General features: G+C 45.6%; 1 protein-coding gene across 1 annotated transcript in view; it reads right to left on the bottom strand.

The window, feature by feature from the left end:
* IGF2BP3 (insulin like growth factor 2 mRNA binding protein 3) overlaps positions 1-14,620 on the bottom strand; it is a 77,390-nt gene extending 62,770 nt beyond the window's left edge. Inside the window, exons 1-2 of the mRNA XM_026033359.1 lie at positions 14,487-14,620; positions 11,376-11,424 (exon numbers count right to left, since the gene is read on the bottom strand). Coding sequence (XP_025889144.1) covers positions 11,376-11,424; positions 14,487-14,620 — 183 coding nt within the window. The remainder of the gene's footprint in view (positions 1-11,375; positions 11,425-14,486) is intronic.
* Positions 14,621-15,052: the final 432 nt, after the last annotated feature.

The following is a 15,052-nucleotide window of genomic DNA, read 5'->3' as shown; positions in this document are numbered from 1 at the left end:
TTTTTTTTTTTTCTGTATGGTGCAAAACCCTAGACACGTGTACACCCAATTCCCATAGCAAGCACATTCATAAAACCAAGCATCTYAAAATGAATGGCAGAACTGCCTGCAGATCCGGGCTCTCCACTCATAGGAGAATTAGCAGAATGGTAAAGAACAGGACAAGATGATAAAAAGAATAGGAGCTATCTTCCATAACAAGAACAACCAACCAGGCTATGACTCTTCAGTCTTGAAGAAGGGCTGAAGGGGAACAGTCCTCGAGATAACGTGGGAAGCAGATGGGAGAAAGAGCCCAGAGCAGCTACTCGTGCCCCAGGAGTCAAAGGAAACCAGCAAGGTGCAAGTTCAAAGCAAGCAGGAGGAGACGGGTCCTCCTGCAACCTGCCCTTTAGCCATGCTGCTCTTCACTGCAAAAGGCGCTGAAGATTTACACTGGTTCACGGACACGTTTAGAGCAGCTCTGGGTTAATTTTTTTGAACACAAAGACACTGTTTCTGGCTCACAAAATCCCCAAAGTCAGGAGAGTGCTCTGTATCCTTCTCTCATTTTGTATTTCTCCCAAAGCACAGCAGAGGCAGGACACCACACAAAAAATCTTGGGTTTAACCCAGTATTACCATTTTTTGTGTTCTTCATGCACCAAATAAATAAGTGGGCAAAGAAAAGAATCATTGAGGTCACTTGAAATTAACTTTTTCTATTCCTTTGCCTACCATAAACAAGAGCTCCTAAGGTTTCTTCTATTCAAGACTAAGGTATAAGTCATTTATGTATTTAATTCTTATCAAGTCAAGCAACTGCTTAGTCTGAAGGGACAACTTTAGCTTGTGACATCTTCTTCCACCAAGTCAGAGGGCTGAGATTATTTCAGAATGTCTCCAAACGTGGGACAGGAATAACTAGTTTCTTAATCACATCACTCCTACAGAAAGAGTTACCTTCATTTTTATAAGCACRCAGCTTTACCAGCAGCTTCTCCCGTGCTTACCAAAGAATGAGACTGTCATCCAACTTCTAATGAATTACTGAGCTGGGCTCAGAGAGCTGTGATTAACAGGTTACATTCAACTTAGGTCTCACAAAAAATACCACGGGGGTCTGTGCGGGGACTTATCCTGCTTAWCACTTTTATCAATGTCTTGGAGGAGGTCACAGTGCTGCTTACTGCTCGTTTTTGCAGATGAGACCAGAGTGAAGAGAACAAAAAAGGATCTCAGCACACATGGGGAAATCTCTCTGAGGATCATTAAACCTGGAGCAGGTCACCAGGCAGGAAGTCTCCATTCCTGGGGGCCTCCAAGGCTGCACAATACCCCTAAATGTGGCTTCAAGTCAGTGAGGGCCCTGCTTTGGCCAGGAGGTTGAATCAGAGATCTCCCAAGGTCCCTTCCCACCTGAAAGGCTCAGGGATCCTATGAGGAGATAAGTCTGGGTAAGGAATTTCCAGCAAAAAACATTCCTTAAGTGAAAATCATAGTTAAGGAATGTACAATGAGGCAACYGAGCCTGCAAACAACAAACAAAGGCCTTCACAGTCACCTTTCTAGAGCTGCAAATAAGCRCAATTTGATGGCTGGCTTCCCTAAAAACACCTTGGATCCAAGCAATCCTTATGTGCTTTCTCCGGCTTTGGATTAACTATGAGTTTTGTATACAAAATAAAATGGGATAAGAAGAGTAAAGAAACCCAGTGAAAACAGCTAACCATGTTATTCTAGGCCTGTGAGCAATACATTGTTCTAACATTGCCATGTAACCCTGCGGTGACAATGCCAACATTCCTGCACACTAACAGCTATTTTAAGGAGTGGAATGTTTCTGAAAAGCTAAGGAATCATAGGTTATGCCTTTCTTTATCCTGGAAGACCAAAAACTAGGCACAAAACCCACAATTTTTCCTAACTCAATCACAGGATGATGGAGCAAATCTGGGTAGGGGAAAAAAAGGATTAAGCAGAGCACTGAACCATAAGTATTTGTTTGTTTTGCCTTTTTAAGCCCTTAACTACTTCATTAACTCAACATGGGAAGGAAAATAAACAAAATACATGCCCATAAATGCAGTCTCCAAAGACACGTAGCTTCCACTCATCTTAGTTTGACACTTGCAACTCACAGGACTTCCCTGCTTCTACCTTCATGCTGGTCAGCGCGAGAGGTGGTTCATGCTCCATCACAGACAAGYCACTGACTCTCAGAACTGTGCGGCTCGGATGAGGCAAGAGATGACAAAGCCCCAGCTCCACCTGGCTGCTGCTGTCGGGCCCTTGTCCTGCCCTCTCCAGCAGCTTTGACACAAGCCCTGAAGCCCACAGCTCGGTTATTCCAGCTTGCTTAGGATCTCAGGCTAAAATCAGTGGTATTTCCATGCCTTGTTCAAAAGTTCTTCAGGCAGCGTCCCTGCTTCTGCAAAGCAAGCTCAAGGGGCTACTTTACCATCCATACGGCCTCGCATTTTCTACAGCACAAGCACCARAATCTTCCCCTCCCTTCAACCCACCACCTAAAGGAAATAGAGCAACTTCAGTGCCTTCAAACAACTGTGTAAGAAATCAAGCCCGCACTGACCTGGTTACCTTCCGATGTCTTTGAAGCCAAGAACTAACACCATGATTTCTTGTGGTTGCAAAACCACCTTCCTTACCACAACAGTGCCCTATCATCCTATGGGGCATCTTTGCTTCTCACTTAGGCTACTGCAGTGCAAGTCCCCCCGTACAGACACACGCAAACAAGCATAATTAATGCAATTTCTATTCTCCTCTGGCTGCTGCTATTTTAAAAACCATGAGAGGCAACTGCCCATGGACACACTGGGGGTGCTAGTGTTGACATGGGGGCACAAAGTTTCACAAAAGCATCACCGCCAGCTATTTTTAATAAGTTGTTGATAATTTTTAAGTAACAAGTGTAGAGTATTAGGAGCCACATCTCAAAGCGACTTTCCCTGTTCGATCTTTCCTCTTTAACAGCAACTCCAAGCCTATTATCAGAGGAAGAAAATATGTTTATTACACACTTACCCAAGGACCTTCACTCCCACACCCCGCATTTCAAACACCTGCAAGAGGTGTTTATTGCCTCATATATCCCTTCCCTGTAAATCTCACTCCCTATAATTAAGCCAAGCAATTAAAATCACCTAGACATAAGCCAGCACGTTGGCTTAAGCCCAGAACCAGGTGGTCTGTGGCAGAAAGAGGGGCACTTCCGTATCATGAGGCTGCCCCACATGCAGCTCAGCACAGCTGGAGGAGACCTCCAGTCAGAGCCCTCTGCAGTTTTGACAGGGGCAGAAAGRCCTTGGTTGGTGCCACTTGTTGGGGCCAGTGCCCAGTCCACCGCCTCCTGCCCCACGTCCCCCCCGGTTACTCTGCAGTTAGAGCAGCAACCTGCTCTGAAAGGCAACTCACGTACCCCAAACATGCGAGCATATAGCCAGTTGTCCATACTAAAATTTCTAGTGTAAATAAATGGTTTTTAAAACTTTTACTCTTTCYACACATCCAAAAATACATTTCTTCATTTTTTTGGCTTAGAAAAGAAAAAAAAGAAAAAAGCTTCATTTGAACAACTTGACAATTAAACTTATCACCCCCCTTGCCTACTCCTGAAATTCAAGATTTGTGGCATTTAGACAACCACTAGCACAGCTGGTATACAATTCACCGATTGCAGTTTTTAAATTCTTTGAAACAGAGTATTCTTGGTAATAGGATAAAGATGTTCTTACAATGGAGGGAAACCTCTGCCTTGCAGTTCAGGAGTGAAATGAACTCTAAGATGACGTGTCTTTGAATGCAGAGAAGGGCCACAGAGGGCTTCAGGGATGGGGGCCYACGTTCTGCTCTCCACCAGAGGAAACAATAATCCACATCTCTGAAAGAACTGATGAAAATGATGCAAGAAATGGTAAAGAGGAAAGACAACCGCGATTAAATATCTCTATGTATATATAGATATACATCTCACACATCATAAGATGAAGGTTTTTGTAATGAAGCTAAATGACTGGAAGTGCAGGAGGTGACATTGGAGTGCAAGAGTAACAGCAAATGAAGCCACATGCACCTTTTTAGCAGGAGTCACTGGACAACCAGTCATGGGTTTCTCCAACACAGTGGAGGAATCAAGGGGAAGGAACCTGCAACAGGTTTCATTCTCACCTACATTGAGGGTATTATGGAGAACAGAGCAGTGGGAAGACAATATAGGAGACTGACCAGCAGATGGTCATGCTTTAGGAAGCCCAGAAGGGAGAATGGCAAAGTAAAAAACTCATTCACTCCAAAAGTATGAAAAGGCAAACAAGGACATTCCACAAGGCAGACTTCAAAATGTTCGAAAATCGGGTCAGAAAGATGCCATGAAAAGCAAGTTGAAAGGGAGGGAGGAACATGTCTTACGCTAAGGGTGTAAGAAAGGAAAATATCAGTAGACTACTTGGTGGGGAGGAAAAACAAAAAACCCAAACCATCAGAGATATTATTTCTCTCTCTGGATATTTCTGAGATTAATGGGGTGTTTTTGCACCACTCCTCACACAGACAACTGTAAGCAGACACTTAGTGCACAATCAGCACTGAAGGAGTAAGAAGGAATCAAGGATGAAACTATACATTTTGGTATTTTATAACTGACTAGCCCTAATGAAGTTCACTCACCTGTTCCATCACCCACCKTCTGTCTTTAAGCCTCTTGTCACTAGGATCCGGTGGAGGACAACATGCCACAGTACTGGAAGGGGGCAAAGCACGGGGTGCAGCCTAATATTTTTTTTAAATAAAGAGTTGGATAGTTGCAGACTAGTCATCTTAATGCTATTTTGGAGGGAAAGATTCAGAAGAAATCAAACAGATACCTGAGGGACACTAAGCAGATGACTAATACACAACCTTTTGATATCCCTAGGTCTTGGTAATTCTCTCTGCTTTCTCATCACAACAGAATTAATCTTGGTGTATGTGAGACAAGCCAGAGCTCTCTCTCAAGGTGGCTTTTGATTCTGGGGTTTTGTCTCCTAAAAGAGATGCATAAGATAAGCACAGACAATGTTACCACACTCTAAAAGTCGATCTTTTGATTATTATCAGCTAAGAGTCGTTACCAGCTTACTGCCAAACTAGATGCCCTTTCACAGGGTTTCGCAGGCACCTACCAAGCCTAGGGTGGGATCAGCTTTTCATTATCAGCCAGGATGGTGGAATAGCCTGAATGCTGATTCAAATCGGAGAACAAGGCTAAGGTGGAGCGCAAAGCCACAGAGAGACAAGATAAAGTCTTCAAGTGATCTTAAACTGCAGAATCTACTCTGCAAAGGCCTCATTGGATGTTTCCAGAAGAGAGCCATGAGAGCACTCAGCTGCCTAGGAACATGGATTTTGAGGACAGAGTGGAAGAACTTACTTTCTCCTTATCCTTCAGACACCATAGCTGTTTGGATAAGTAAGTTACTGCAGAGCTAGGGCAGCATCTTGCCCCTCGCATTGGCGAGCAGGGCCTGCAGCTGCTGCCAGCGGGCACAGCTTGGCATGTGAGCTATGGAGAAGGGGGAATGGGAAACAAGGATCCCCACGGGACATTCCCACACCTAGACGGCAGCAGCGGACTAAGATAATTTGTACGTGCCTAGCATTCTGGGAGCATTTCTATAAYTACAAATTATGTTTATAGCACTACATTAAGTGAGGATTCTTGGAGGAGGCTAGAGGTGAAAGGTCGGATTTCAGCGTGTTTCCACTGCTTTTCTCTTGATTCCCTGCCTGCTAGAATCCTTCTCACGGTAGCTCAGGAAGCTCCTTCTTGCATGTTCCCTTCCATCTTGCTTTATGAATTAAAATTAAACAYAGCAGCTAATTCCCATTCTCAGTTGTGGTGGACTCATACTTTTTTTCTCTTTTTTTTTCCCCCCTYTTATTTGGTCCACATTTCCCATCTTTCCTCTTGACAACTTCATTGGTATTTTAGAGTAAGCTACAGCATGAGCAGCAAGATTCACAGGTAGCAGTCATCAAGGGCAATTTTTACACCACATCTCTAGAGCAAACAGCAAACCAGAAACATGGAAGGGAAAGACTTGCAGCTCAGCTGCTCTACCCCAAATAATAACCTTGGCTGCAGCCTTTCTGCTGATCCTCAGGACTAACAGTTCRTTGGATGCACTATGATGAGATTTGCTAACATTGACCACAAGCAAAATGCATTTTCAGCTTCTTTAGAAGTAACAGTGGTTTTTGCAATACATGCAGATAGATTTGAGCCACCGCCACCCCTCCAGCATTCACCAGAAATCTCAGTGTAAAATCCGCCCTCACGCTGCAACTCCGATTCAGAAATCCTTTCCTGCTGCTTGCTCTGCATGCACCACATAGAGCGTTCGCAGTCTTTGCACAGCTAGGAGGCTTCGCTTCTCATTTCCATGGAAAAGCAAGCAGCAAACTCCATTGAGCAACATCCTCTTAGCCCTGGGTAAGCTTCCCACACACTCCTCTCCCCAAATAATCCACAAGTCACCCAGCAAAGCTGGGTGTACCATTCACCACATGCTCCTGCTTCTCTGCTTGAGACAAGCTCACACTCCACAGGCCGGGCTTTTAATCTATCTTTGTTTTTAATCATAGAGTTCATCAGTATTTTATCTACTAGCACCGTACAAGCCAATAAGAAAAATAAACCCGCAGAAGGTGAAAACACTTCAATGGCCACTTCACTGCTGAGCCAGCGAGCACCGTTCCTAGAGCCACCCACATCCTGAAGGTCTCTCTCTCTCCCCAGCACCTTTATTCCTTGTGTAAAATAAAAAAGAAAAATTATATTTTGAAGTGTCCTGAAATATCTTTACACCGAGGAAGCTAGTTTTAACATTCTTTAAAAAGCAAGCATAAGCAAAACTTCACATAACGGCTCATTCCCAGTCAAAAGACACAGCCAATCCTCCACGAATTCCCATCACGTTGAATCAGAAACACTCAAGATGCTTCTCCAGGCTTAAATCCCTTCACCTAGGCCTCCTTCCAGAGGGCACAGTTTGCTCTTACAAATACACCTCCAGCTCCGAGTCCTCACGAGCTACCTAGGAGATTACTCACATGTACAAAACATCAAGAGTCAAAACTAAACATTCCTGTGCTAGAGATTGCACCTTAGGAAAGAGCCCCTTAACCACTTCTGCAGAGACCAGGTAGCCAGTGGGCTTGTCCCTGGTAAGAGGGTAGGTAGGTGCAAGGAACAGGGGAAGGAGGCAGGGGGAATCCTTCAGCTGCCATAATTCTTAGCAGCACATCTTGACTTTGTGTTTGCTGAGTAAGGGGAGGAAAGTAGGAAAAGAAAAAAGAGAAGATGCTCGCCCACTATCACTATAAAAAGTGCACTAAATATTTGTGGGATGCTTCAACCAAACCTCGTGAGAAACTAAACTTTGCTTTATTAAAAATAAATCTGTTAATGCATATGTTCTCCAAATTACTGGATTGGTAAAAGAAGCTCTATACACACTCCATGTGCGATCATAAGAAAGGGAAGAAGGTCCTTTCCAGAGAAGATGAAAATGTTTTTGGGCATTGATCCACAGTACTCAAACAGTCCAGAGAGGGAAGGGGGAAAAAATGCAAGCGACCTCCCGGATGGGGAGCAAAGGTGATCCCAGAAAAGCCCCTAGCAGGGCAAGTTCTAGCACCAGGCTAGTGCAAGTATTAAATTTTCCTACTTCAGTGGGATGCTGCTTTCCCTCCCTCCACCTCCAGACTCTTGCAGCCGGGGTGAGAATGCCAGAGTCCCCAGAAACTGGCAGAATCCTGCTGAAAATCCACCTGTACTGCAAGGATGAGAAGGACGTTCACGTTCATTCCCAGGCACGTTCTGCACAAGTGTCTCCCCGAACGCGCCACCRGCGCCTGGGCAATTTCACCTTGTAGGGCTGCGCTCTGGGAGCAAACTGCTCAGCACAGAAACCAGCACAGCTCCATTCAGCGCAGATTACAGCAGGTGATTGTCTGCTTGGCTTCCAGCACTTAGCCCTAAATACGGTCTAAAAAGGTCATCTTACCTGTTCTACCCATACCACAACCTCCTGCTAAATACACAGCAAACTCTTACATTACCAAGAGGGGACAAACCCAACTATACATCCCCAGAGTTGTACACAGGTATTTGTATACAGCTACAGCCCCAAAGAGGGGACTGTTACTGCCAGCTGCAAAAGTCAGCATTTTATTCAGTAACTTCCTAGATCTACAGGAAGGAGCAAACTAGCTGGTATATGATTCCCTCTAAAGGGCAACCAGAAAAATTAATATTTGACATGAATTTGAATAATTGGTTTAAGAAAAATCTAATGCTCCTTACTCAGTGGCAGTTACACCCAATATGTATTTCTCAGTACATGAAATAACTTCACAGGTCAAACATCCTGCCTTGCACATGCCTGTCTTCAGGACAGCTACTCTCTTCCAAAGCAAAGTCAAGGTGTCCATAGCACTTTTTTTGGTAAGTGCAGACACCTCTCAAAAAGAGAGGACAGACATTCTCTTATGCTAATATCTCATAAAGTGTTCACTCCTCCGATTAAGCTTCAACTTATGGAACAATGGAACATTTTCCATTGCGGAAAATCAGAAGGCAACAGCTCTCCCTCTGGAGGGCTCAGGGGTGAGAGCTGCTGTCGAGCGCTGCACTTGAYGCTACAGACACCAAGAGGAAATTCTCATGGGACCAGCACCACCCCTCCCAATATCCAAGCTAACCTGCTGCATTTATGAATACTGCAGAAGCTCTGCTTTTCTAAAGAGGTCTTGCAGGCAATACTTGCTATAAGACAAGACCTTTTCATTGGGCATTTGCGTAGAGCCACGCTGGGTTTCAGTCCCTGGCCCCCAGGCACCGCTGTGCCAAGCACATGCAGCAAGGGCAGCCACCAGGCACGTCACCTCCTGGGCAAAACAGGTTTCTTCTAGAGAATGGCAAAAGGAAGAACAAGGGATAAGTTATTTCAAYGGAGCTGAGGGTCACACCTTAGCAGAGAATGGCAAGGTAACCTCCGCAATGAGTGCACCAGGAAAAAGACCTCACAAGAACACTTGTCTTTCTTCAAACAGCTTTCTTCATATTTGCCCATGACAATGTAAAAAGAAAGGTGTTGCAGGCTACTGCGTGTACTCAGTGTTCACCAGACAGGAGGKCTGACAGACTGAAGCAGCCCAGAGACCCCTCTCATCAGTCGTTTCTGGTTTGGTTTGAGGGATTTAATACACATTAGAAGTCAGTCTCTATTCAGCCAATTAACMAAGAAGTGATGAGGCAAGCAGATTGGCACAGAGGGACCATAAGAAACTATTTAAGTAAAATTGCTCCAGCTACCACACACACACAGCATCCTCCCAGAAAACATTATGCAAGAATGTTGCTCTAATATAAATCCCTCACTGTCTGTATAAACTTCTACTCTCCCTTCCAAGCAACTGGCTGCAAGAGCTTATTTTAAGGAGGAACTAGCTAAAACTTTCTTACAGAGCTCAAAGGAGGCTTATGAAAGGTCTTTTAGCACTAAAGGAAGATACCAGAGTGCCAAATAAGCTTGACCTAAGAGGATTCTCTAACAGATCTAATCACCAGTTGCCATTATTTTGCCATAAGGACTTCTCTTCAAGACTGCACAAGACTTACCTGCTCAGTGCAAGAGTGACAGACCTCCAGCATTTAGAGAAAAACTGTAGCAAGTTTRGGGACAAAAGTATTTGTTAAGCAWCCCTATTATCAGGAGAGGTGATAAGCACACTGTAAAGGCCATTTTGGGGCAACATCCATTTAAAGTCCATGTCTGGACCAAGACAGTCAGGTATCTATGAGGAGCTCCAGGAAAGTTGGGCCCGGCTCAGGTGATATCCCCAGGGACAATTTAATTCTTGCTTGGGAAGTAGGAAGACTGTGTTTTAAAAAGGTGGAGCAGAGAGAACCTCCCACCCCTGAGCCCAGACAGTACCACAGACACTGCAGTAATGGGGAAGGAAAGGAAAATCATTTTAAAAAAAGATATACATGTTTTTTTAAATCAGGAAGCAGAGGGAAAATGGCAGAAACCTGCAACACAGATGCAGTAACAGCTAGACAATTAAGGAGGGAGAAGCCTTCAGAAACAGGTAGAAGCATTTTGATGCACTCTGTCCACAATTCAGTGTTCATTCCCATTTCTCGGAATCAAATACCTGTTCTCTGATACTCATTTCTTTCTCTMCAAAACCCTCAGAGGCTATTGGAGTTTGCCCCAGTAGAGGAAAAAAAACATAACTTCCAATCCCACACCAGGCAGCTATGCCTATTACTACTCCTCCCAAAAATGCAAAATCTAGTGCCGAGGGATTGACAAAAGCTGGTTCACAATAAAAGGTGTCAGSATAAAAGTAGGTGGATCCTATTCAGCTGAGTCCTCTCCACAGGGGCAAGTGCAGAGGGAAGGCTGTATTCCCAGCCAGGACACACCAGGACRGGCTTCAGCAGCGAGGGGCGGCAGGTTTGAGACCCTACAGGACCCCTGCAGCCTATAGCCTAGTTTGGACAGAGCAATAGYTCCATTTTTCTTTCAAGTCAGGAAAGAACAAAACCAAACAGACCCTGCAAATGAAGAGGTAGCTTCAGACAAAGTCGGATGAGGTGGGTAGACCAAACCTGCTCACAAGAGAACAGCATAACAAGAGCTTTACCCTCAACCCCACCTCCCTCCGCAAAAAGATGACTTACCGCTAGCGAGGCAGGAAAGCACTGGTTTATTTGCACACAATGCAGGAGATGGTAGAGATGGATAGAGCTGCTCACCATAGCCCACTACCATAAAAATACCCTGTACACCGTAACCAGCGTGTATAGAATCAGTTAGTGAGATCCTGTAAGTGTAATAGGATGAGCAAGTAACTTGCCATGATGCCACCATTGCAGAAGAGTAAAAGGGGGAGAAAAATAATTAAAAAAAAAAAAAAAACAGAGAGGAAGGCTCTGTGTTACATTTCTGCTTTGGAGGAGGTTTTGGCCAAGTATTTAAATCTGGACTTGCATTGAGTTTACTGAGCCCTTACAGCAGCCAGGTCCGAGCCGGACAAGCTTTCAGGCAAAGAGTGACGGCATCAGGAAGTCACCATTCACCAAAGAACCCATTTCAGCATTTTTTATGGGCAAGTGGGAGCGCAGAAGCGAGGCAGTTATCTGAATGGCTCAGAAGGCTCCATTGTTCCCTCTTCCAAGGGATTTTTCCCCGGCACAGAATGGGTGGTGTGTGCAGAGGCAGTGAGAGGTGGGGGCAGGGGGAGAGCCTTGTGCGCGAGGAGAGACACAGAAACACACAGCTTTCAATACGGACGTCTGAATTTTAAAAGTGATTTCCTACCTCCCACTGCAAGTGAGGCGGGATATTTCTGATCTGAAGTTTCCGACTCCTGCAGATGAATTGAAGAAAATAGTTAAAAAAAAGAAAACATTGTTACAAGATCAGGCTATATATGACAGCGTCCACATTTAGGTATCTTTCTTAAGAGGCACAAAAACCAACCCACAGCTCAAAAAACAGCAAATYGCCAGGAAGAAGTGTCAAGTCAAAAACAATCTGCAGTCCAAAGAGCTGGTACAGAAATACTTATTGTATATTTGACAGCTGTTACATTTCATGGAGTCTCTACTTGAAGACTATTTCAATTTAAGCTTGCAGGTCTAGACTATCTAGCTTTCTCCTCAATAAACCGGTCTCATAATCCCATATATTTGTATTGGATATTTTCTCCCTCACCTAAATTACTATTTTTTTTTCCTAATTTACTAAGAGAATGCTGAGGATTCTATCATTTTTCCACAGTTTTTTTTTTTTTTTTTTTAAAAGACAGGCCACAAAATGGATGCACACATTTGTTTGGAGATTAGGCTGTTCATTAACCTAGAGGACTTCATTTTAACATTTGTATGGAAAACGGTTCCTTGTCTCTGCAGTGGGGGGAAGGGGTGGAAAGGAGCAAATTCATTGTATTTTTCCCCCCCATGACCCCTAATCTGCACCGGTCTGGCTTATCTAGCAAGTAAAACGCTGCCTTTGAGGCGCTGCCGCAGGCCCGGCCATGTGCGGCCTGCGCGGCCTGCGACTCCTTTGTCTCCTCCCTTCCCCCAAAGTGGGAGAACAAATAAATGCCGGAGATGCCACGAAACCCTCGGGATTTTCAGGAATGTGTAGATTAACGCGGTTCCAGCTGGGTCAGGTAGCGCGCGCCGGTTGGGTCAGCTCGGCCGCTCTCACAGGAGGCCGCGAGCGGCGAATTTGGGGGAGGCGGAAGGGGGAGAGTTGCCCCATGGAGCCGCGGAGGCCGCAGCTGCATTCGGGTTCACCCAAACCAGCCAAAATAAAAATCTGCTGCTCAAACACGGAGTGCTGCTGATCTAATTGCTCAAAATTGACCTCTCGCAGAAAACTCCCCTTTTTGAGGGCTTTTTATAACGCAATGGAAGTTTGTTAAACTTATACAGGCCAGTAAAACCTCACGACAAAGCAGGTTTTGGAGATGTTCCTGTCTAGCAATAAAAGGGAAGGCTTTCATTTCCCCTCGCACTTCCTTTTAAAATACACTCCTTTCCCCAACACTGCCACCCACATGCTCAGTCCACAAAAACTACACATTGAAGCACTTTTCTCCAAAGATAGGGAGGCAACTACACCCTTAAAGTGGAAATTTCTGGAGTTTTGTGTATTTCTGTTCTCCCCAAGGTTCTCTCGACTAAGAATTTCTCCCCCGAAAACTAGTGTCCACAAGACCAAGAACAAGCACRCTTTCTCAAAATAAATAAAACTAAAAAATAAATGTGATCAGGTCTTGGTCATGCAGCATTTTTCAGTGGTTTTTGACCCCTCTCGAGCCAGCAAGGGCTCATTTCATCATCTGCTCAGTCACACAGGGCCCCAGGAGGTGGAACAAAACCTCATGGCGCGCAGCCCCTTTTAAGCCACCTTTCCCAATAACACAAAGGAAGAGAGGGGAGCCGCTTCACAGCGAGAGGGGAGAGAAATTCCTGCAAAAATTTCCTTAAGCCGTCATCTCAGTGAGGAACGTCACCATGAAAGTAGCCATGCTGAAACGGTGACGCTGCATGGCACTAGCCAAACAGCCTCACGCAGCAACCCGAAATTTGAAGGTTTGGTGCTAAAAGTAGAGAGGGAAAGAGGAGAGTTGCCCTCAACGTTAAAAATACTGGGAATTTTTAAATGCATTTAAAAAAAAAAGAAAGAAAAAAACCAAACCCACAAAATTGGCACTCAATCCTCTATTCAATGGGCTTCGAATTGTGCCGCGCCATTGGTGTCTCGCACTTGTGGATCCCAATTAAAATTCACGAGGGCCGCGCAGGGCGGCTGGAGGGAGGCTGCGGCGTGGGCACCGACCCCCMCACGGGCACCGACCGCCACGCGGCTCCGTGGCGAACACTCGTGCGGGGCAGGAGGCACCAARTCCTTTCCCCAAGCACGTGCACAGGCTTCCCACACCTGCCTGCCCCGCTACGTCTCATCCCAGGGGAAAAGCCTGCAGAGCTTGCATTCAACTCACATTTCCTCCCTGCCAAAGAAAGTCTAGATATGTCCATATATTCATTCAAAGATTCCTTTTCTCTTCCCCCGTGGCTTTGAGGGGCTCCAAAGYGGGATGCAACTTAAGGCTTTCGCAGCACAGAAATAAGCGGTGCGTGCAGATGGSGGGCAGGACGAGGAGAGGCTGCGCGGAGGGAGCACGCGGGCAGCATCCCGTGCACTCCTCCGCTYGGCTCCGTGCGCGGCAACAGCGAGATCCCTGTTGCACGGAACGGAGAGGAGAGGCCACTCGGCGAGCGCCAGCGAGGCGGCGGGAGGCGCCTCTTTTCAAAGCACTCACACCGCCGCGCCGCGGGCAGCTCCAGCGGCAGCCGCCAGCGCACGAGTTTCAAATCCAGTCCTCACTTACACGGGGGATTTTTTTTTTTTTTTTATTTTTTTATCCAAATTTCTTTCTACGCTGTGGCCACGTTGCAGTTAGCARCAAGGGAAGAAAAACATCTGTGTGTAAACACACACAGATTGCTCCGTATGCAACSGAGCTCCGTATGCAACACATTGCTCCGTATGCAACACGAGAACAGAGGGGAAGATAACACGGGAGCACATTCCTAGAAATAATCCTTTCCACCTCGGACACCAGCAGCTGTTTTTAGGGTGCCCCCTGCCTCACTCAGCCCACTACCTTAATGCACACAAAGCTCGAGCACTTGTGCAAAGTCCATGTGCCCCAGGCTGCCTGAACACATTAAGTACTTTTAATAGGCTACACTTTGCCCGTAACTGCTCTATTACCAGAGATTCATTTAATTAATAATTCACCAAAAGTCTCAACAAGTCCTTAAGAAAATACCACCAGTGTCTCATCTGTGCAGCTCTTGTTAGCACCTTTTCTGCTTCCAGTGATTTTTTTTTTAAAYACATTTCATTCATTACAAATCCTCATCACAGACGGCAATCACCTGACAGTGGGGAGAAGTACCTCCACGAGTCACGCCAAGGATCTTCCTCTGTATCATAGGGAAGTCTGTGAGAGCTGTCTGCAATTCACCCCACGTGAACAGGTCCATTCGCTTGTTTCTGCCCCTCGGACAGACCAGCAACACCTTTCAGAGGGGAAAGGGAGAAGCAGAGCCCCCCAGTTCCTGTGCTGGTGTTGTCCATGGCCAACCAGCGGGCAAAGACTTTCCCTAAGAGGGATCGCCCCCATTCCARCTCTTGCTCCCAGGTACAATGTAGGCAACGGGATCAGTTATTGCTGATGACAGGACACTAACAGTCTGCCCATGCTGTACGGACATGCTGGGATAGAAAGGATAACGCAGCACAACAAGGATAATTTACTAAAATCTTGGTGATTTTCTAAAGAGAAATCTCCTGCATGCAAATACAGAGTAAGGAGCCCCAGAGGAACCCACTGCACAACCAGAACAACACAAGTTTCAGTCTTCTCTGCACATTCCCTCTTTCTGCTCTTCCATATAGAGCCCTTTTTCCTCGAG

This window comes from Nothoprocta perdicaria, unplaced genomic scaffold, assembly GCF_003342845.1.
Source record: "Nothoprocta perdicaria isolate Ctin4 unplaced genomic scaffold, notPer1 scaffold_128, whole genome shotgun sequence".
Taxonomy (NCBI): Eukaryota; Metazoa; Chordata; class Aves; order Tinamiformes; family Tinamidae; genus Nothoprocta; species Nothoprocta perdicaria.
This window is presented reverse-complemented; position numbering and strand designations above follow the sequence as displayed.